This window comes from Camarhynchus parvulus, chromosome 2 (assembly GCF_901933205.1).
Source record: "Camarhynchus parvulus chromosome 2, STF_HiC, whole genome shotgun sequence".
NCBI lineage: Eukaryota > Metazoa > Chordata > Aves > Passeriformes > Thraupidae > Camarhynchus > Camarhynchus parvulus.
The window spans coordinates 8,836,103-8,860,153 of record NC_044572.1 but is presented as its reverse complement, the minus strand read 5'-3'; the positions used below and the strand labels follow the sequence as shown (position 1 = coordinate 8,860,153).

At 37.4% G+C, this 24,051-nt stretch overlaps 1 protein-coding gene across 1 annotated transcript in view; it reads left to right on the top strand.

Annotated features, from left to right (window-relative positions):
- The window catches only part of LMBR1 (limb development membrane protein 1), a 67,948-nt gene extending 44,903 nt beyond the window's left edge, over nt 1-23,045 (top strand). The window contains exons 9-17 of the mRNA XM_030969655.1: nt 803-875; nt 6,336-6,416; nt 7,216-7,292; nt 7,529-7,606; nt 8,086-8,159; nt 8,389-8,479; nt 9,932-9,998; nt 14,221-14,382; nt 16,395-23,045. Coding sequence (XP_030825515.1) covers nt 803-875; nt 6,336-6,416; nt 7,216-7,292; nt 7,529-7,606; nt 8,086-8,159; nt 8,389-8,479; nt 9,932-9,998; nt 14,221-14,382; nt 16,395-16,477 — 786 coding nt within the window. The 3' untranslated portion in view covers nt 16,478-23,045. The remainder of the gene's footprint in view (nt 1-802; nt 876-6,335; nt 6,417-7,215; nt 7,293-7,528; nt 7,607-8,085; nt 8,160-8,388; nt 8,480-9,931; nt 9,999-14,220; nt 14,383-16,394) is intronic.
- Nucleotides 23,046-24,051: the final 1,006 nt, after the last annotated feature.

Sequence of the window (24,051 nt, the reverse complement as noted above, 5' to 3'; positions counted from 1 at the left end):
TTGTGTTTTACCAGTGCCTGAAAAATGTGGGCATATTCTGAGTTCAGTAGCAAAGAATACAAGAGCAAACAAAGTCTGGATAACAAGAAGGGTACCTGGGATACCCACAGATGGGTGAAATGTGGATAGGTGTCATCTTTAAGAGCTTGTTACACACAGATGCTCTTTGGTTCATGTTCTGAATGCTGTGAGGGAAGGGAGAAGTTTGTACCACATACAAGTGCTCTAGTGACTTCGGTGTCACATGTCCTGGTTTGTAGTTACTAAAATTTGGGTGCACTTAGATCTTGTTTTCCTTTTCATTAGTTCGTTCAACCCTGGAAATACAAAGAAAATACCTACTATTTTTATCTTTAGTCTCAAAGCACCTGGTAGCTGAGATAGACTGACTTCATTTATTTGGTTTTAGCTTCCAATAGCAATTTATATTTTCATGAAATACTGGCTTATGTGGAAAGTTGCTTTTTAATACAATTTTTCAAAATCTTTAGTTATTTAAATTGGGTGTGTAGTTTGGTATGATTTGAATGTGAGTCAGACGTACTGTTCTGTCTCTTTAGATTGGAACTGAACATAAAAGCTGTAACTCGAAATAAAAACTTCAACTTTGCTTACAGTATAGATACAATTGTGTAACAGAATGGAATAATCTGTGAAGTTCTTATTTGTGACATTATTGTAGAGTTGTAGGCTGTATATTTAAAGTACAGGTTACAGGAGCAAAGTGAATCTGATCATGTAAGTTCAGTCAGGAAAACAAGTGTCTCTGATACTCAGTTCATGTTTCTATTTGCAAATACAGATCCTGGAAGACCTAGATGAGCAGATGTATATCATCACTTTAGAGGAAGAAGCAATTCAGAGGAAGCTTAATGGTATGTATGCTATACCTGTAGTGGTACTGCTTCAGATACAGTACTTAGAGTGGTTCTGGTCAGGAGTCTCGCTGTTGGTCGGCCTCTTCTCTCAAAACAGAAAATTTCAACATCTTAGCCTGTAACAAATGTTACAGGTGTACATTTCCTCACCAGGTTTTCCAAGATTGGCTCTTGTGTATGTGTGGTTTGCTTTGGTTTTGTTTTTGAATTGTTCATCAGCTCTCTAATGTGGGAATATTCTGAGTCTGAGAGAGCAATTGAGTTGTTGTCCAGACCCACCACCCTTGCTACAAAATAGCTTGGATTGGTAAATGACTCTATTTCAGCCTTGTTTGAAGGACAATGAACTTACATTAGCAAGAGGCTTGACTTCCTGCAATATGAGTTTTTGTTTTTAATTTGGAGGATTTTTTGTCTTTTACTTGATTGTTATTTAAAATCTTAGTTAGTAATCCATTAAAAATCAGAGCACTCCATTATATTCTAGGAGTTATTGGGTGAATTTAATAAATAAAAACACTCTATTAATAAGTAATGAAAATTAATAATTACAAGAATGTTTTTAGACTTACTGTATTTAGTCTTAACATTTTGCATTTCTTGATAAGGTGTTTTTCTTATGAAGTATTTAAAAAACATGAAGTAAAGTATGAAGTTTTGACTTAGAATAGAAAGGAGTGTTGCAACAGGTAGGCACCACTTATGGAAAACTTATTGGTTCTATAAACCTGGAAATCATGTTGTCCAAATCTTCTGACTTGCTTTTAACTGCATGGATAAGCCATCCATCCATAATTTATGCAATTACTGCAGTTTTGAAAACCAGGGAATTTTCGTGTAAGACAGCACAACAATGTATGTGTCACGATGACTTATTTTAGCCCTAATTTGTAAAATTTCCTATTTTTTCTCTCCTGCTTTTTAGTCTTCTGTCATGTATCTTAAGCTTTCCTTCTCTGAGGTCTCATTAAGTCTCCTTCCAAAGTTGCCTGATCAGGGGAAATACCTTTGATAGCAGAGATCATGGTGGTCATCTCTATTCCAGGGCCTGCAATTTTTTGAGGAGTAGTGACTTCTTTGTGCTGAAATCAGTCATAACTTCAGTTTAAAAGTAACATCCACGTTTTCAGGTGTTTATAGTGACACACTATGTGTGCATTTACACACAGGCACACAAAAAGGTGCAGGCAGTGAGTGTCTTTGAAGCTGTGATGGGGTGATGATAATCATTCTGTGTGTTTGATGTTAGCTGGGAACTGTAAAATATTTGTTACTGAATATTTTATGTTGTCATGGTGATTCTGCTTGTGTACAACACAGAGCAATGACCCAGTAGTTATTCAGGAATCTATTGGAAGTAGTGTTCAAATGGGGAGTGTGATAATTTAGGTGATGCTTGGCTGCTCTTTTTCTTGCAGAAGTCTCTCAAGATTTGCTTATAATGCAGATTGATATCACTTGTGGAGTGGACAAGTGTTTGTAGGTGCCCACTAAGTGGGTATGGATTTAGGATGTGTGCTGGGAGCTCCCCATAACACCAACCAAGAGACTGGATTTGCTTTCAGCACATGCCTTGGTATTCAGTGAAAAGTGGAGCTGCTGCCCACCCATATTCCATGGAGCACTCACCAGCCTGCTCTTGAGCAGTGAAAGACATGGGGCTTAAATGAGAGAGGAGAGGAACTGGATTCCCTCTGTTTCAGTGCTGAGGGAATGGCATTGAGACCCCCAAAAGGAGTGCTTGAAAATCCCTAGGTTGGTGTACAGAGAAAATTAATGGACTTAAGCTGAAAAGTAAATGAAAATCAAAACTTGCATATAGCATGTAGTTGGGACAAGATGTTATATGTGCAGGAAGATACTTTGCAGGATTTTTGTAGTAGTTACTTTAGTAAATTTAAGCACAGTTCTCATTATGGTGAACATGGAAACCTTTGTCTTCTCTTCCAGAAGTTTTTCTAGTACATACAAACTATGCTGGAAGCATTGACATTATTATTGCCTGAACTATGAAGAGTCATGTTTAGCATTTTTATTGCATTTTAAAAAGTGTGTATAAACGGGGGTGGTGCTAATTACATGAGTAAAAGTCGTGCTGTGTGACATTAGAGGCCATAATCTGTGTTTTAGCACAGATTGTCCCTTTGTTGCTCTATCATAGTGGATATATTCAGCTACACACTTGCTCTGCCATGGCTGTTGCAGCTCTTCCACCGTGTTCATGGTGGAATCCATGGTGCTTAGGTAACCCTGCTGGGCAGGTTTCCAGTAAAGTGTTCTGAAATTATATACTTTATTTATATGTATAACTAAAGAGTTGAATTTTGATTAAAATGAAGAGGACCAGAGCAGAGGCTTAAGTGATACCTGATGATTGTAAAGCTTTTCATATTTGAAAATAAATCTATCTGTGAAACTGTAGATCTTCTTTGTGGGAACTAATTTTCTTCCTCCTCAGGTGTCTGCAGTGTCTAACTGAAAATCGGAGGAGGAGGGAGGGGAAAGTTTGATTGTGTTATCTACCCTAGTATTTTTATCTGTTGAAGAGATACTGGGCTTTGGGAAAATGTTTGTTTCCAGTGTATTATATTTCAGTACCCACATCACTCCTACAGTTGAAAAATAAAGCTGGGACTTTTTTATATTAAAAGAAAAAAGTTGCCTTCAGCTATTAGTTTTCCTGAATCCAAAGAGACGGGTGGGGTAGGATCAAAAATACTTACTTGATCAAAGTTATTGGCTCTGAAGGTATCCTTACCTATGTAAGAAAGATGAAAGGTGTTGTTTTTATTGCACACTAGTAACAGTGTAATTTTGAACTAATTGGTGGTGAACTGCCAATCACCTTGGGGGAATGCAAATAGATACTCTTACAATTTCCTTTGAGGTACTGAAATCTTATGTCGGGGCTGGAAGAAAAACAGAATAATACCGTTAAATTGACCTTAAATGAGCTGCTTTGTGGCTTTCTTGGAGAATCCCTTCTAACTTTTCATTGCTAGTCCAAACAAGTCTCGTCTACCAATTTGATTTATTGGCTAGACAGCGCTGACATTGAACTTTGTGCGTGTTTGAAATAAAGCTAATGTTAGAGAGCTTTTAAGAATTTAGCTGCATCCTTTCCAAATACTCTTTTGACTGATCTGAAACCTTGCCTCTCTCATAAAATATCCTTTTGTATAGCAACCTGTTGTTTGCAACTGTTTTTAAGGAGGAACTACAACAGCACTTAGATAGATATGATTCAGAATTTCTACTGACCTGTGTCTTAGGGACCTTCTGTGATGATGCTGATTTGTTGGATAGACTCCTATGAAATCAGTGTTTTGAGCTCTGGATTTTTATGTGGAGGGGAGAACAAAAGCATAGATATATATTGAACTGAGCTTTTCCTCAGAGAGTCCTAAATCAGTTACAGAAAAGAAGAAAACATCAGATGCTGACTTGAGTTTTCCTTCTTGTTCAGCCACTTCCATGAAAGTGCTTTTCCCACTGAGCTCTATTGCAATCCTTTTTCCCACCTAATGGTAATTAGTCATTCCATAAAACAGATGTTTTAGACTTTTCTGGGGGAAATGCATCATTACAAAAGCTTATTTTTATAGTGATGATTAGCTTGGGTTTTTTAAAGACTTTTTTCAGAAACCTGTGTATTATGATTAATTTTTAAAAAAACACTGAGGGATGGAACTGACATTTGTATTTCAGGCACTTCAACTGATAAGATGTTGTAATGGAACAGTGTCTGTAGGTCTTACTGAATGGTCCTGAGATTAGAGATATTTAAATATGTGAAGCCCTATAAATATTATCCCATACTCATTATGTCACTGATATCCAAGATAAATGTTTAGACAAAGCACAGAAGTTACTTGTTATATGCAAAAATGTGTATGAAAGAAACATTCAGTTAATTCAATTAAACGTTTAAAATTTTAAACACTTGGATGTTTCATTAGTGATTTGACTGCATTGAACAGATCAGAGTTTCATAGTCTGCAATAAGAAGAGTCACCTTTTTTCTTGTATGAGGTTGCTGGATGGGTGGGGAGACAACAGAAAATAAGGAAATAATGAGACTGGACTACAAAGTAGTGTTGCTGTGCCAGCAGCCTGAGTGCTGTTTGGATTTTGTAGGCAAGTGATCGAGATATCAGATAAAAGCCTGGACAAGAATATTGATCTTATATAAATTTATTAGAGACTGTTTAAAAAAAGTCCATGGAGCATGGTGCTCTTACAGGTTAGCCCAGGGCCAAAGGTGGGGCTGAGGGTAGGGAATGGCCAGCAGGTGAAAGGTGTGAATGTAAATCAGCAAAACAACAACAGAGAGGACTTTGGGTTTAAGACCTTGAACTATCACTGCCATGGCGTGTTATTGCAGAGTGAAATTGGCCTGGAATAGACAGGGAAACTATGAGCCCTTAACTTATTTTCAGGTGAGATTGCCCCACTTTCATCCCTTTTACTTCTGAACAAAGGTGAATGGAGAGTGTTTCTAACTTATCCCAGGCAGAATATTTCCAGGTTGTGATTGCAGAGAGTGAAAGCTAAAGCAGAAATAATGGGATGGGAACTGAAACAGCAGATCTCTAGTCAGCATTGCAGAGCTGTCAGTGCCTGAACACAGTGCAGGGTTTGTAGAGGAACTGGCATCAAGGAAGGAAACCCCAGTGTGCTTGCGCTGGAAAAGAGGAGTGGTTGGAAGAGAATGGAAGATTGAAGAGGAAAGGGATGGAGAGAGAAGATGGGCTGGGTTTCCCCAAAGCTGCATAAGGATAGGAAGAAAAGTTGATGTACAACTTTTAGGCAGAAAATTAGTAGGAGGAAAGGAATTAATATTATGGTTGTCAGGGCTAAGCTGATATACAGGAGAAAGTATGAGGAGTTGCACAACAATGACACATGTATGTTGTGAATTGGAAAGCATGGAGGGACAGAGCAGGCAAGCTGGTATGAGCAGAAGATCCATCAGCAACCAGGTTAGCAGTGTGGAAACTTACTGAGGAGTGTGGAACTTACTGAAGAAGGGAGAGAAGGGAGGGAAGGAGGGTCAGAAGCTGGATCTGGAGCTCTGACCACTTTAAAGGCAAAGTTCCACTTGCGCTAAATAATAATGCTCCTGAAGGGCATCCGGGGATTCTTTTTATCTTGGTACCAGAATCCTACAGGGATTAAAGAAAGAGGCATTTGAGACATCCTGTCTGACACACTATGGTTATTGGACTTGTGTGAAAGTTCAGCATCAGCAAACAGGCTGTGATCACAGGAGATGATGCTGAAACCTCTGTGCTGCACTCTTCTGGGCAGACTCTGCTGTTTTTGAAGTATTTGAAGAGTCTCAGAGAAACACGTGCAGTTTAAAGTCACAAGTAATGTGATGCTTCCTAAATCCAGATTGTCACTGTGTGCCTTGCAGTCACATCCAAAAGAAAATCATGTCTTTTGTTTTAAAAGGTGTATCTTCCACAGTGGAATACCAGACGGTAGAGTTGGAACGTGAGCTTGAAAAAGTGAGAAGCAAGAAAACAAATCTGGGTAATGAACTTTCTAGTGTTTCATGTAGATTGTAGTTTACTAAATGACCTTAAGGTGCTGTGTTTAGTTTGGAGCAGTTGCTTGATTGATTCCAGTTTTTTCTTAACTAAATTTGTGCATTTGCAAATATGTTAGATGAAAACATTGCACCCCTCCAACAAAAAAAAAAAAAATTAAGTAAGTAGTCTGATTTGGATCTTATTTGTAACATTTTAGAGAAATTGTATCACTTCTTTGCATGGAACTTTTCATGTATAATGTACTTATGAATATTTGGGCTAATCAATGACATTACTTTGCTTTTTGTGTTTGAGTTATTTCTGTAAAATTCAAACAGTGTTTTCTTTTCTTTTCTTGCACATGCTAATGATGTCCAGTGAAGTTAGTTCTGTCTTTCCTGCCTTACAAGAGGAAAATACTATTTAAATATCTGAAATTCTGACCTTTAGGTCATGCTAAAATATACATGTAGATAGTGTATTTGTAAATTCAGCAGATTTTAAACTTCGTGGAACTGCTGTGTACTAGGGGAAGAAAAAGGTTAAGGGGAAACATGCCTGTAAGAAAAATCTGCTTGTCTCTGTCTCCCCAGCCTTTCTCTAGAGAGGTTTCATATTTTTGCCACTGCTTTTTAGATCTGTACCTGGTGGATGTTCTTATGAACTGGTTGTTTGTTCCAGATCAGGATACTGTTGTTACTTATATTTATACTGAGCTTATGGGTAGCTGAATGATTCTTACTTGTTTTATGCTGAGGTGATCTATGGTATTAGGCTTATGTTTTTTCTCTTCTGAACAGAGCGGAGGAAAAAAGCTTCTGCTTGGGAAAGGAATTTAGTTTATCCAGCTGTCATGATACTGCTCCTGACTGAGACAGTAAGAATTTTCTTTTTTTTTTTTTCCCAGCAAAACGTATAAAGTGTTCTTTGGTTATTTGAGAAAATAATTTTAATTTTTTTGAGTGAAGATTGTTTAAGCAACAGTCTTGATATTCTTTTCTTGACCATTTAACAAAAACTTGACATTATGGAGTCTGGTGAGGAGGATAAATGTGAAGACTTTAAAAATGTGGAATACTTTTCAATAACAAGACTGTTTCCTCTTTTTTATAGTCCTTTTCAGTTCTTTTAGTTGCTCTCAACATTCTTTACCTGTTGGTTGATGAGACTGCAATGCCGAAGGGATCAGGGGTAAAGTAATCTTCTCTTACAATTTTTATAATTTTAGTAAAGCTTTGGAGGCCTTGCAGAAGTGCAAGTGAGAGCTTTTGCTTTAATAACATGGAAACCAATGAGCCTTGACCTTGACTTTGCTTCTAGGTTTCATTCCTGTGTCCGCACAAACATTTATTACATGTCATGTAGTGAGTTCTTACTAAAATAGTGCAAAAGCTTTATGTAGATACAGTGATGTACTAAAGCAGATCAGTAATCTGGAGTTTGCAGTTCTGTCTTTGCAATGCATTTCACTGCAGTTTGAAAGCTGCTGGTGCCATTACATGGGGTGGGGGGACTTGGAATGTGGGACATCAGAACCCCCCTGAAACACTGAATTAAGAAAAGGCCGTATTGCATATAGGATGTTACATGTTGTGTTCTTGGTAGAAGTTTACTTTATGAACTGTTGAATGTATTTTGTTTAATTATGCAAAGTATCTTTTTCTTTGTAGGGACCTGGAATAGGAAATGCCTCCTTATCCACCTTTGGCTTCGTGGGAGCAGCACTTGAAATCATTTTGATTTTGTATCCTTTCTGAAAGAATTCTGTCTGTTAACAAGTATTCTGTCTAGTTTTCTGGGACACTGATAATACACTAAGACACTAGCCTGGAAGGAAGAAAGATAGGTCAGTCCTTCTCAAGCACTTGTTTTTGTTTCTTTTTTCTTTAGTTCTTAAGACTTTTAGGAGACTGCTGAGAATTTGAGTGAAGCTTGCATTCCTTGGAGGTTCCTTTTTTCCTTGATTCTCACAGTTATCTTATGGTATCTTCTGTCGTCGGCTTCTACAGTCTTCGTTTTTTTGAGAATTTCACTCCCAGGAAGGATGACACAACTATGACAAAGGTAAGGTACAATCTGGGATGGGCATGGCCCCCTCCCGTCTTTCTTGCCACCCAAGACAAACTGACTCTCTTAGTGATTGCCCTGAATGGCTCATTTGCAGTGATCAGTATTTGTTTGTAAGCTGCGTAAACACAAACTGGAATATTGTCAAAATGCTGAATGAGTGGGAAAAAGGATGTGCTCTGTTTAGTTTGGATGGCATCCATTCACTTGTAAAAAGCCAGGAATGGCAGAGCTTGTTAACTGGCTATAGAAAAGCAAGTGAAAGAACTTCCTTCAAAGGGAACTTACTGCTAATGAGTAACTTTGATTGTGTTAACTGTACTTCAGGGAGCTTGTTTGAGATCTGAACAACGTGGTTGCTAGAAGTAATACAGACAAAGTAATTCAAATTTGAATAATGAAACGAAGACTGAGGACAGCTATTCAGCAACATTTTGCAATCTGAAGCTAATTTGACTTTCTACATTTTAGCACTGGCTTTAGCATAACCAATGCTGTTACCTAATTGGGAGGAACATGCCTAGGTTTTTGGCAAAATACTCCCCCAGCTGACATGGGGAAGTGATCAGTAACCAAGGAACAGATTTTGAATTTAATTATTTTTTCAATATGTTTCATTGTTTCTATATTTTTTTTAATTTAAGTAATGGATTAAGATACTTTTACTACAAATTGTTGGAAGTGAGAAAGTGGGTATGCACACAGAATGACTAGAGGAATAAGTAGTAGAGAGTTGGAATGTTCTTAATATTTCCTATTGATTGTTTACAGTACACCAGGAATAGTGTGGAAATAAATAGTGAATGTACAAATGTCTACATACTTTCAAGTTTACTTTTTTTTTCCTTTTGGCTTCTGATAGAACTAGACCTGAAGAAAATGATCCCTTGTGAAAGAAAGTTTCAATTACTCTTTTTAAAGGCTTTACAAGAATAAGAAGAAATCTAACAGCTGTGAATTTTTTTGTATTATTTAAAGTAGACAACAGGCATTGAATTGAAAGGAAGCTCTTTGTTGTAATTTTTAAATAGTGCTAATCCTGCAAGCAGTTACATCCAAGGCTTAAGCTGATGTATCAGTCATCCATTCTAAGCCCATGGAATTGTTCTTTTATAGAACATTCACAGGAAGTAAGTAAACAGTTGATGCTTTGCAACATAGTTGTTTTGAATAATTTTGGATCTGAGCATACGTAACACTTTGATTAAAAGCACATGAATACATATTTGATTTTTTTTCTTGGATCATCTTTGGCTTGTGGAGCACCATGTGGAGAGGAGTGACAGAAGTCAGCAAGACTAACAATATGTTACTGTAAATTGCTTTAGGTTCAATTTGAAGAATGTGCCTTTTAAGAATGATTCTTTTTCATCTTGACCGCTGTTTTTCTTTGTGTTCCCTTCAGCAATCTCATTTATCATTTAAATACTGTTTGTCATTTTCAAACAGATAATTGGAAACTGTGTCTCAATCTTGGTGCTAAGCTCTGCTTTACCAGTGATGTCAAGGACACTGGGTAAGTGAAATGGAAGTAACATCATAATAAAGGATGTTTAATTAAAATAAATACAAGAAAAAAGAAGAACCTGTACCTGTATTTTTCATAGTAGGTGTGTAATTTGCCATCACTTTCAGATGAAAAAGCATGTATCTGTGGCCTTCATTTCTACACTTCTACACAAACATGGACTGTTGAATGTATATCTGTGTACATGAACTGCAGAACATACTTTCTAAAAAGAAAAAGATGCTAAGCATTTTTTAGAGAATATATTACTTTAAGAAGGTCAGATTTGAGACTTCTTAAAACAGGAGATTGTGAGATGAAAAGATAGGAAAACTGATTGTCCAGAGAAGTCTGAAATAGTTTCATGTTCACTGTGAAATTAGTGCTTAGTTCCTGTCAAGAAATACGTTTCGGATTTGGTGTCTGAAATTCGAGGTAACACTGAGTGCAAATGACTTTTAAAAAAGAGTTAATGACTCTTCATTTATTAAGTTTTTAATCAGCAGTGATACCAGGCTACGTTCATTTCCCCTACAATAATATGCTTGTATTTTTTGTTAACTTCATTTTTCAAATTTAACAATTTGGAGTCTACCATAGCAGAACTGAAGAACTCCTGATTTTATTGCTAAGGATTGGGAGTAGCATTTGAAGTAGTTAAGCTGTTTTAACCAGTTGGAAAAACATGTTGTATCTTCACTTTAATTAGGTAATCTTCAGCTTGAATTCTTGAAGTTAAATTGCAAGGCTATTACATGTTTTAAGTAGTGCAGAATCCTTGTAACTAATGTGAATTTCATTTGGAACATTAAATAGAACAAAACAAAAATCTTCACCTCAGGCTGTACAAGTCTTAAGTACAAGCTTAGAAGTTTGAGCTCAGGCCCACAGACCAGCAGTGTGTGCTCAGTAGTTCTCTAGCTGCTCTTCCTTTCGGGGAGAATACTCTTGAATCAAGAGTAGTTCATGGTTTTCCAGTATTATACTGGATATTCTCATGCCATGTGTATCTACAGAGGGGACATTCTAATAAGTTATAAATCATTTTTATAGCAAATGAAAAACCTTCTGCAATGCATTTTGGAGTGTTGAATCTTAAAATAAGATTCTAGAACTTACTTTAAAAAAATCTGTAGTAAAACTCCACAAAAATGCAAAAGGGTAATTCAAGTACTTAAAGCAGTGCAGTTTTAAAATATAACCACTATAATAAAGGTCTAAGAAGTGAGATGGTTCTAGCATGTGGAGCCAGATGTTACATAGAAAAATCACTGTTTTAGAATAGAATTGTAACATAAGTTTGTGTCCACTAAATTACTGCATTCAAGACTTGTTTAAAAGAAAATAAAATTAATTGTTAATGATCCGTGAGATTACCAGTTGATAATAACCAGATTCTGTGGGAGTAAGTGTACACGCTGGGTCCATTGTTGTCTCATAGGAAACAGATTAATGGTAAAACTCACTTAAAAACCAGACTAACAAGTGAAATTCCTGAATAGTTTGCCATAGAGATAAATAAAAGAAGAAAAAAGATGGAACAATTAACACACAGCTAACAAATGCACAGTCACAGCTGTCCAAACAGGATTAATAGAGTGTGTTAGAGTACAGTGAGTCATGTGGTGCTTTTGCAGAAATATCAATGTGTGTTGCACTACATGCCACCTCCCTGTGGCACTGAATAGATGAAAAGAAATAAATATGTTAAGCAGATTCATAGTCTTTTCACTTTATTAAAAAAGCGAGATTCTAGGCTATACAGAAAAGACTAGACTTTATCCTTATGGGAAAGGTGAAAAAGCAAAAGTTATCTAATACATGCACTGACCTTTTTCAACTTTTAAAAATGGAAATAGTTTCTTCTTACATGTTTCATGGCATTCTAATTAGATATGTAGGTGGTGGATATGTCTAATCTGTCATTCTTCTAGAACTCCAGGAAAGTTTTAAACTAAAATAAGTTAACTCATATTTTCCCAGAACTTTTCAGCCTTTTAGTAGCCCTTTAGAAATGTTTCCCACCAACCCCATATTGCTAATCACAGAGAAACAAATTAGGAACAAGGCACTTAAAGTCAAGAATACAAAAAGCAAAGAATTCCAGAGAAAATGGAACTTTCTGGTGTATGGAAGTTTTCCTAGAATTCTACACTTGAGTATTATGTACAAGTAAATGGGGATTTAAAATTTATTTGTGTGTGCTGTCTAAAACCTACTATTTGTTTTTTGTTTAATAGTTTATTTGGTAAAATTTCACCAGCTTTTGTGTGTATATATTTGTGCCACTAGATATGCAAGTTTTTGTTCAATTACTTATTCAAAGTCTTGGTTTTTTCTCTGTAGGCTGAGTAGATACTGCTTCTGTAAGAAAGACATCAAAATCTTTTTAACCTTTTTCTCCCATGAGTTTACAGACTGTTACTGTGTCACTTTTCTGATGATCAGTGACTTTTTCTGTTTGTAAGAAGAAATTGAATGTAATTTATGGACAATAATTTTCCCACCTACTCTAACAGAAGTGTCAGGGTTCATTTCTGTTTGTCCTGGTAACACTGCTCCGTGGCTCACTGTTCTTCTGGACTTCTGTGTGTCAAGGAATGTTTTTCCTTTTCCAGAGAACTCCAGTGCTCTGCCTGTTGTGTTTCTTTTCCTTTAAAGTTTTGGGAGCCTGTACATTCAAACCTGACTTTCTTAATTTTCATGTGGCTTCACAATCTGGCTACAACACTCCTGCTTTGGAAATGCTAGGGACACTGTTTGCCTTCAAGTGGGAAAGCAGCTCTGTGTTTGTTGTCCTTCATCTCTTTATCAGTTAATTCAGTTGTTTTTTTCTTTCTGTGCTAAGACCTTCTGTGCTTTTTTAGTATTTCTCCCTGCCTCTTTTGCTGTTTAGATCAGTGATTGTTTTGTTTCATCCTTTGAAACAACTCCTTTTCATTTCAGTATTTTTTCATTAGATACCAATTCAATTCCCATGTTCTAATTTAAATGACTGATACTGAGTATAAGAAGTGTGTATATCTTTTAACATTGTGATGACTGGCTTGCAAGTCTTGGGTATGCAGATACTGTGAGGTTTTTAAGTGTCAGGTTTGCCCTTGGAAGAAGTGCAGCTGACCCTTAATTCTATTTCTTCATTTATTATCACTTTTGAAGTCAGTTTTTAAAAGCCCCAAACCACTTTCAAAATAAGATGATAGAAAATCAGGAGCTTTCAGGAATTTCAGAGCCAGGGCTACTTTGTGATTGCCTCATTTGCTGCTGCCATTTTAGTTCTGGGGCAGGGTCAGCTTCCTACTTTTGCACTGTTGTGAGGGCACACTTCCCTCTGACCTCGTCTCTGCCAGAGGTTTTTTGGGAATACAGCAGCTTTTGAATCCTAGGCAGTGATCATGTGGCTGTCATCTCAATGTTCTGCCATGTGTTCAGTGCAATATTCCATGACACCTGATAAAGGAACAGCCTGTGGTTCTTCCTCTTCTGTCTTCTGCCGTGGGCCCTACACCTTGTGGATGTTTCCATGTTTCAGAAAAATGTTGTTCACTTAATTAGAGATTGACAGGCCTTTGATCAACACAAAGCCCAAGTGTCAGGGTTGGAGGTGCCCTGTGAAGGAGACCTGTCTGCACCATCTTTCAGCCTCTTTTCCTTCTGTGCAAATGCTCCATGGCTGTAGTGGTGGGTGGATCCAGGAGAAAAACTGCAGTTGGAAAGATGTCTTTAAACTGTGGTTTCAAAAGCAGTGCTCTGGAAGAACACTTTAGAGGCTTAGCGTTTACCATAAGATGTTGTGGCTCTCATAGAAAGGCTGTTTGCTACCTGTATTTTTTTTTTAAAAAGCTCAAGGTGCATTTCATTCTTTTCTGGAATCATTAAGAATTTTATCAAAACTGAGGTTTCAAGCAGTTTTCATACTAAAGTTAATTTTTTCCTAGTTACATTTACTGATATTATAAAAAGAGTTCTTACCTAGAACAGAAAATTCATTGCAACTCCCATTATTCAAGCATTTTAATATGAAATTTAAAAAACATTTTGATAAAGGTATCTTATAGTTTTTTAGTGACTAAAAAACTATAAGATACCTTGTGTGTTTAACCATGTGTCTTCAAGTGTTACCTGTAAGAATTTTTCATCCAAATGTAAATGTAATAGAAGGAAATGTTTGCGTTTCCTAAAAAAAAATGTTATTAATATTTTGATCTAAATCTTGTATGCAATTTAACAGGAATCACCAGATTTGATCTCCTTGGAGACTTTGGAAGGTTCAACTGGCTGGGGAACTTCTACATTGTGTTATCTTACAACTTGCTCTTTGCTATCATGACAACGTTGTGTCTGGTTAGAAAGTTCACGTCTGCTGTGCGAGAGGAGCTCCTGAAGGCATTAGGTAAACATAGCCCTGAAAATTCACTCTGTGCTTCACCATCCCTTTCTCCACCTTGATGTGCTACTGGTAAAGTTCTGCCACAGCTCACAGAATACTTTTTTTTGGTGGAAATTTCTCTAAGTTAAAGTGTGAGGAGAATAACGTGTTGTTTTTTGAAGAGTCCGGAGCTAAGGTACAAAGTTGATTTTAATGATATGCCTGTGGTACTTATCGGTCTCCAGTTGGATTTTCAGTCTTTAGAGGGCACAGAAGCATTCTCATTGCTCATTAAAACTTCATCTTGTGTATGGGTTGTCTTTTTTTTTTTTTGTCTAAAGCAACTTATTAGTTCGGTATAAATAGTTAGCAGAGATCTCAACTTTTTTGTCATACTAATTTTTTGAACATCCATTCAGAAAATCATTGTACACAATGTACAGAACCTTAGTAACTGGCTGAGTAAAACCTGTACCTGATATAATCAAAAATATGATCACATTTTGCATTGATATTTCTTGACCATAGATGAAAGGATTGAAACACATTTGATACTAAGAAGCTAAAATTATTTTTATTCTATTTTTTTATTCTATTGTTGTTGCCTTATCTTATCTTTACTAATTAACAAAGCTCCTCTCTCTTTAGATCCCTAGAGTAGTATTTGCTTAAATTGAGAGGATTAAGGTGAAACTTTAGTGTTTCTTTGTAGCTGAGGATTCAGTTTGCATCATCTAGAAGTTACTCATGTTACTTTTCACTGCTTTGAGTTGTGGTGCTGAAACAAAATCCAAGCACTTCTCAGAGTGCTGGTGGAAGATTAGTTTAAAATTGTTGTAAAATAATTAGGAATAAAATGTTTTAAGAAAAATGACAGGTGTTGAAGGCAGATTAAGAAACATAAAAATGCAGGCATAGTAGGTAATGGTCACTGGGTTTGGCACAAGTAGGGAGTCACAAACCCTGAAATGTGCAGGTTCCTGGCACAAACTGGGTTTGTTTTCAGTGCTGTACATCACAAACTGTGTCTGTTAAAAACTGTCCCATGGAATCCAGAGAATGAGAACCAAAATTGGCTTATGACCAAAAAACCCACATATTTGGACTACAAATAAGACAATATCTAGGAGATTATGATTTTTTAGTAGTGCAGTCAATTTTGGAATTGCAATTCTAATAATATAAGAAATTTAACTTTGTACATCATGGCACTTCAGTGTAGTCTACACAAAATGAATAAGAAACTCTTCCCAGGTTTGATCCTTAACTTTAGAGACTTGATAGGAGATTTCAGAGAGAAACTGTAGCAAGCAAGGAAGGACTGACATCATGCCTCTTTTGAATAAAATATGGCTAAAATTGCCACCTTTCCTCATCTCCCTCCCCCTCAAAAAGAGTAATTTAACTGCTTGCCTGGGGCAGGATATGAGACTTGAATTAGCACTCACAACAGAGAATTGTGCAATAAGAACAAATGGCTGGAAACAGAGATAAATCAGTAATGGTGTAGTATTAAAAATGTAATTAGATATATAAATAGTTTAGAGATGTGATCTGGTCATCACCAGTGACATTAAGATCAGCAGTGGGCGATTTACAAAAAGATGTTAGAGTTTAAAAAAAAAAAATTAATAATTAATTATTAATAAATAAGAATTGTTAATAAAATATTTAGTAATAAAAATCAATAAAATAATTAATTTTAGGTAATTATTTAAGTATTTTTAGGCAACAGTGTAAATTATTGCAAGTCTTTCTTAGTTCTTAACATCTGAGTCTGTGATTTAAGCAATGGAAAGTTAAGGTTCTCTGTCTTCCATGCTTGTCCACTGTAATGAATTTTCTCACTTAAACAACATTGAGGGAATTTCCCAGAAGCAATTCTTACAGGAGGTAGAACATCAGTTCTGGTTTTCAGCAAATGTGAAGTCTGCAATCACACAGTAGGATTTTGGGTTATTTGTGTTGTTTTGAATGCCTGTGTGCATGAAACAAGGGGGAGTCTAAGTTTTTCCTTATTCTCTAATGTTTTGCAGGATTAGATAAACTTCACCTATCAAACAATCCAAGAGACTCGGAGACAAAGCCTTCTGCAAATGGCCATCAGAAAACACTGTGATAACAATCACCTGCAGTCAGCAGAGCTGAAAACATCAACCTCATGGCATTCCTGTCATCTCGTCAGCGTTTTTATATTGCTTTTAGTTGTTAGTTTGGGTCGAGCCTTGTCTCATTTTGATGCTGTGTGCTTCTGAGGAAGTTAGGTGTGTCAGATTCTTCTCTTTCCAGTGAACTTCTGGTCTGCTTGTTTATTTCCCAGGAAGTTAATGCAGGAGGTGCCTTGAAGACTGGAAGCTGAAGAGAAAAATGCATTCCTTTTTATTTGTTGAAAGTCTCACATCTTTATTTTTAGACTTGCTATCATTTGAATGCACAGTACCTCCTGTGTTATACAAACACAGCTATAAAGAATACCTTTGGGACTTGATTTAAAAAAAAAAAAAAAGAAAAAGAAGAAATCATACACTTGAAGGCCAGTATGACCCTTACTGGAAATGTAAAGTAGCTGGAGTAGGTACCCATGACAGGAGATAAAGAGCTCTACTGAGAGTGAGTTAAAAAGGACAGGAGAGATCCCAGTGCTGGATGCAGTAGGCTGTGTCATGGTGCCTTCTCAGCAGGCCAGTGTTTTCAGCTCTCTGTCCTTAGCTCCAAATGCCAGCTTGCTTTACTGGTGGTCAGACAATGTCTTACAGAAGTCCAAGATGAAGATTAACTTCAGTGTTAAATCTGAGCCTAGTATGCTTTGTAAAAAGCTGTGTAGACCCTCTGTCACAGCTCTGAGTTCTGTGAGCTGTTGTGCCCTGGAGGTCCCTTCCCCTACCCAAGACCCCCTGTGAAATTCTTGATGAACTACTGTGTGTAAGCAGTACCTGGAATCAATGCAAGGAGCACAGGCCTAGGAGGCTGTAGTTGCAGTTTTCTACAATCTTTAATTTGAAGTAAATTTCTCTGAATTTATACTTCAGTTACCAGGATTTCTGTTCAGTGGCATAACCCAGTTATCTGTCACTAGCCTGTTTTTTAATGTACACATGTTCATGTATATAGGCCTATATGTGTAGATATCATAAATGAAATTCTAAGGTTATAGAGATGACAGTAGGTGGTTTGGTAAGTAAAACACGTGTGTGCAGTCTTGGTAGTTTGAATTTCTGATGTGTTTAACTGCTCAGAGGCCTTAGATTCAAGATGGCATCAGTGGGTGATAATGTCCTTTCTTGTAGCATTTCCTTGCAGCCTTAGGAATCCTTTAAGCAGTTGATAGTAAAGAAAAATACCAAGTAAGTATTCAAAATCTGGTTGCACTTTTGTCCTGCTCAGCCACAAGTAATCTCCAAACAGACTGGAATGGGGACACCTTCAGTGAGTGCCCCTTCATGTAGGGAGCCAGAAAATTCTCCTGTTCATTTCCTATTTCTGTGAAACAAGTCTGCCTGTATGTAGTTTGAGGTCTTATATTAATTGGTGACAACTTGGTTTCTGGTGTGGTTCCAAAATAAGGTAAACCTTGTGTCAGAAACTCTGGCTGTTCTCTTGAGATGACTGCTCTGGGCTGTAGACCTTATTGCTGTGTGTGTGAATGTCTGCTTGTTTTTTTTTCCCTAAAGTGCTTCAAAAATCATGCTCCAGTACACATGAGGATTTATCTTTTTTTCAGCTGCCTTTTCTGACTTGAACTGGGGCATAATGTAAATATTTCTGTAGTTAATATGATGCTAGAGAATTACTTTTGTGTGTGTGTGTGATCAGTATAAATTCAAGGTTTATTGAACTATTGATGTGTTGTATCAAGTCTTGGAAGAAAAAGTAAAATTACTTGATTTCACTAAGATTTACAAGCATCTTTTCTCTTGTTTAGGGCTGACACTTCACTGAGAAATCTTTATCTGAGTCAAAGTTCTGCAACCAATAACAGAGAGCTATAATTAAAAGTTGTTCTAAACCAGTTTGTATTTAAAATATTGGGAGATATATTATTAGGGGCATCAGTCAGGTATTCTTAGAGCTTATAGCCTTATTTTATTGGCATCATAGTTAAAACCCAGTGAAATATGTCCACTTTTCCATGCAAGTCATTGTGTGACCAAAATTGTCCTCATGTCTTAATGGGGTGGTGAACTGTGGTGTGTGAGGCCAGTTGGCTTTTAGATAACAGATATTTCTGTTACAATGCTAAGACAGTTAATACACTCTGAAGAAATTAATATTAGGAATAAGCCTAGGAGTATGAACCAGCATAGTTCTTGCTCTTTGTGCCTTTGGAGAGATGCTTGTCGTGGCATCAGTGACCCAAGAACACAGAAAAAGCTGGATTATAATGTGTGTGTGGCTTCTGCAAGTGAGTTGGGCAATTACTTCAACTGAGCAGGGGCAATTCCTGCCAAGAAGCACCCAAGCTTCAAAACTCTTTTTCAAAACAAATGTTAGGGCCTTGACTGTGCCCACCCTTTCTGCTGGATTCTGCAGGCAGATGTGTGGGTTAAGGCTGTGTTAGGGAAGACTTTACACTGGACTCTGTGGGGTGGTTGAGGTGCAGTGTGGTTTCCAAGATGGGTGAGAAATTCAGAACTACCCTGTGCAACTACTGACAGTGTTGTGTTTTAAAATCAACTGCTGATATTGTGACACTGTCTATGTTAAAATATGCCTTTGGCCTTGAAAATGACGTGCTTATGCAAGGCTTTGTCACTGCATGCATGATACAGGTCACTGTATACTTCTCACGGAATCATATGGTCACTTAAGTACAAGCAACTGGTAATTCATTAATGGATATTGACAATACATTCCTAGTATTTGACTCATGTAGAGTCAGGTGGTCTATACCTTCAAGGTATATACAGCTGATCTTAGTAACATTAACATCTGCCTCACTTCTTATGAGGCAAAAAGCACATCAATGCTTCCATCTTCAACTAGATACCACACAAGACCAAAAAATAGGTGTAAACGGAGTGTTTTAAGTTAGCTGTTTTTTGGCTTTTTTCTGTGTTGGTAGCACAATATTAAATGCAATTGCAGAACTGTAATATTTGTGGGATTTCTAAGCATAAAGCACACATGCTTATCACTTTAAGCTGAAAAATAGTAGTATTGGTTACTGTACAAGTAACAGTTTTGCATTCATAGGGAGCTTTGTTTACTCTCTGTAATGTGCTGTTTATCTTTAGCCCTATTCCTCTGATCCCTTTGACCCTGTTGACTGTTTTAGTGTCATAGAACTTAAAAGATTTGAGCAGTGGTTTTCCTTGTCTGGTTCCCAAGTACCACCTGAAGCACCAGTGGAGGGAAGGCTGGGCTCCCCATACAGGCAGGGAGGAGCTTCTACCAGCAGGTGCTTGGCAGGAGGGACATGGGAGCAGATCCTGGGGACATGTCCTCCCCTGTGTCACCAGGAGTGAGGGGTGCCCTGTCCATCCCACCGTGTCTCTGCCACTCACCCCTGAGGCTGTGCAGCAGCTGATGCTACTTGAGGTGCTCACATGTGCCCAGTGCTGTGTAGTGAAGACATGATGGCTGTTTTCTTTAAGAATTTACAGTCTAAATTAGAAAGGAATAAGGTAGAAACACAAAGCAGTTGGCCTCTTCCTGCATGTGGTTTTCCTTGAGTTCTTGAAGCATGCTCTAGGTTATTTCCCATCTCTTCTTCCTCTCCCAGAAGTGGGGTGGTGGTGTATGTACAACAAATGAGCCTTACCCTTAGTGGACTGGCATCTAAAATTTTGAAATAACAAATACAGGAAAACAAAGGTAAAATGCAGGTAAACAAATACAGGTAAACAGGTAAATCCTGTTTAACATATTCTCTGATCTTGAAAACAGCATTTTTTTAAAGCCAGGGTGAAATAATCTAAACAGAGACAGGACATAAAGGCCACATAAATAACCTCTTCAAAAAGAAATATGCTTAGTTTTTGGTTTTAAAAAGTGTTGATGTGAACTGTGAAGTTTTAATTGCTTTAGTGAAATAAGATTCCCTACCTCCTAGTATTAGGATTTTTGTTGTTATTTTAGTCTGAGTTGAGACAATATTGCCTACACTGACTTCCCTCCCCAACCCATGAACACTGAATTTGCTATTGGTAAGCTGGCAGATTATTTCAGTCACATTATCAGATTTGAACTTTACAAAAATGCTACTTTTGAATTTATCCCATTCAGCAAGAGCAAACTAAGGCCACAGCCACCAGCCACACAGTGATACAACTTCTGCCTCCTTTACTACTTTGCCCCATTGAGACAGACAAAACATGAAACAGCAGAAGAATCCACATAGATTTGATTTATGCAGTGTAAAAAACCACACCAGAAGGCAACTTTAATGGAAAGCTTTTGAAATATTTCACAATTGAAGCACCTAGAACTCTTCTGTCAAAGAAAGAGAAATGTGTATCATTAGTATATAAATGTCAATTGTATGTTCTCTAAATAAGCCAGTAATTCACTGACCCTGGAAAAAAATTCACCACTTCTTAAAATCTTTTGGATTCACAGTGAAACAGTATTGGATTCACAGTCTTCTTGGACTTTTACAGAAGCCTGTGAACTTCTGAAGGTATCTCTTGTCTTGGCAACAGAAACCTTAGGATGCTTGCTAGTTTTGTGTTAACTACCATATTTAAACAGTAACTTTTTAGCTTCATTTATTGCTCATGATTTTTTTTAATATACATAGCATTAAATGTTATAACAAATACAAAAGGTGACTCCAAACAGTCAAAGAGATAGTGTGAGAAATATCCTGTAAATGCTGATATTCTTGACATACTGAATTCCAAGCCATTTAGAAACTGTATCTGTATGAAGACCTTACATCAAATTGAAATTGGGAAATCCTAATTCTTAAAGGCTATTAGGTATCTGAATGTTGATATGTACCTACTTGAGCACTTTGGAATGCTGCTTCTAGATGTTTGTTGATCACTAACCCCAAGCACTGCTGTTGCTTTTCTCCCTACCCCCGTAACATTAAGTTTTATAGTCAGCATCACTGGATGAAGCTCCTTTCCTGAACAGGGCTTTATTTTGCATTCTTCCTCTATTCCCTACTTCCATAGATACCAGCTATTGAAGTATTGGGGCACCTGCTTTGATTTTTCATCTATTTCTTTTCCCACATAGAGAGATATTCCTTAGTTAGAGCTGTTCTTCCACTACAAAAATGTTCACATTTATTTGTTTTTTACCACTAGATTCCATTTAAGCAATCTTGTCACTAGAGGGTCCTCTAACAAATTACCAAGAGCTCAAGTCAGTTTGGATCATGAGTTGAGAGGGTTTAGTCATGGCATATATTTGTGTTTTTAGCTTCCAGGGCTATGAGGGTACAGCCCCACTTCTCAGTGAGTGGAATGAGCTGGTTTGGCCATTGGGAGCCCCTGGGGTGGTGTCACTGCAGGGTGGCTCCTGCTGTGTTCCTGCTCTGCAGCTCATCTGCTGTGGGATGTGCAGAGAGACCTTCCTCAGTGGGAGGTGGACACACCTTGTGTCAGCTCTCAGCAGGGTCAGGCAGTGAGAGGTGCTGAAGTCAGGCTCTTGGCTTTTCTCTGATTTTTGTATTTCATGTGTACGAGCATGTTTTGGGCCTTCTCTCCCCATGTGAATTGATCATTCAGAGAAGTGGCATGATGGTGATAACTGTGCAGTGGATTCAGTGGGTGTGTTTAAATGTTTAAGAAGAAAATTGGCTGGTGCATGATTTCCTGTTTGCCCCTAACCGTGAGTTTTTCCAGTCTGGACCAAAATTCTTAAGAGTCACAATATCTCTCTGAGTACTTTCTCCTCCTTGGCTTTATATAACAAAAAATTTCAGTCACTTTTACTTTCTTAAAAGTTGCCTTCCAAGTATTTTTGCCTCATTTGGTGTGATTTCTGTTGCTTTAAGGAGAAGTGGATAGAAAAAGAAGATACATTTAGGTCATGGGATTTGAAACCTTGGTGTGTGTGTGTGTATGAAACACACGTGCCTAAAAAATGGTGTATTTCCTTTCCTGTGGGGTTTGGGACCCAACCCCACATTACCTAAATAGAGATCATGTGTTGCTCTTGTCTCCACTAAATTTTGTATTTAAAATTCCCAGTGAGGAGACTGAAGATGTTCTCAGGGTGCTGCTGGCACCCTGATCCCTGTCACATGGAATTGGCTTCAGGTGTGCTTAGGTGGCGTGACCTTAAAACCACAATTCTGAGCTGGCCTGTCCATTGCTGTTGATGCTTCTGGCTGGGCTGTGATGATGGCAGCAGGTACCTTCACTGTGCACATTCAGGGTTTCACTGCAGTGTTCCTGGTTAATATCACAGTTTACAAAAACAATTCTAAATTACGCACAATCTCTGAACTGCATGAGGCTGGGAGGTGCTGAATGGAGCTGGTGGTCCCCTCTTGGTCTGATTTGTGCTTCAGGTTTTGTAAACTCCACAGTCTTGAGCAGCTGAATTTTCTTTCACATCATTATATCTGACCAAGGTATAACACAGCTGAAAAATTGTGCTTTGAGTGTTCCTTTAATCCCAATAGTTTTTGGTGTAGATACCTTCTCCCCATCAAACCCTTCCTGGTTCATTTTAAGTCATCCAGAATTATGATTTATAATGTTCTCTATTGTGGATATTTTGTTGTGTTACAAAAAAAAAAAAAATCTGCTGCCTTAGCTAGGCTGATATTTTTGTTTTGTTTTGTGGAAAACAGTGGTAATATGTTTTTTTTTCCTTTGAAATGTTACACTGAATGTTTTGTAGGAAATTTTTTTTTACTGTGTTTTCAATAAAGGTAAAGTGTGATTTATAGCAGAGTTTTGTCCTTTTTTTTTTTTTATTATAAGCAATGAAAAAAGAATCTGTGTCATTCTAAGTTATCCTGTCTGTAATTGGTAGGAATAGTTGTGTTCTTCTCTCTTCTTCCTTCTCCCAATTTAACCTGCTTTTGAGATTCTCAAGTGGTTGCATTTCTAAAATAGCTGAGGTAGGGAATGTGATGGAGATTCCTCTACATTCAGAGGCATCACAGCCCTGTGTTTTAAGACAGGTGTGCAATTAATTGGAACTCTCTGCTTTAGGCCAGTGGGGATTGTTTATAGCAAAGTATGCTCATTATGTAATTTGTAAGTAATTTGCAATTCCCTAATAGTTTGACTGAAGGGCAATTTTTACATGTTAAACCCCTGACCACCATGCTTCCTAAACTGTCTGTAACTTAAACAGCTTCAGATTTTAAATTCCATTTCACAGGAGAGTTTAGGCTGTTTTTAAAGTTCAAGGAGCATGTGGCTGGAAGGGACCTGGAGATGTTTGATCCATCCAGCTGCACAGGATCAAACATAGCTGCATTATTCCTGGTATTTAACCAGCCTGGCAGGGGCTACATGTGATGGGATTGCTGTGCTGTCTCTAGGCAGTATATTCCCGTGTTTAATTGTCCAAGATTTCATAAATGTCAAATGTGAAGGGCCCTTGCCATGCTTTAAGCTTTAATTTTGTTCTCAAACATCCCTAGTAAAAGAAGTCTTTCTGCTTGCACTAGCTTTTTCCACACCTGAAAGGTTACATTTCTCTTTATTTTCCACACCTGAAAGGTTACATTTCCCTTCATTTTCTATATGAGAAGTGACCTCAATTCTCTTAACAGTTTTA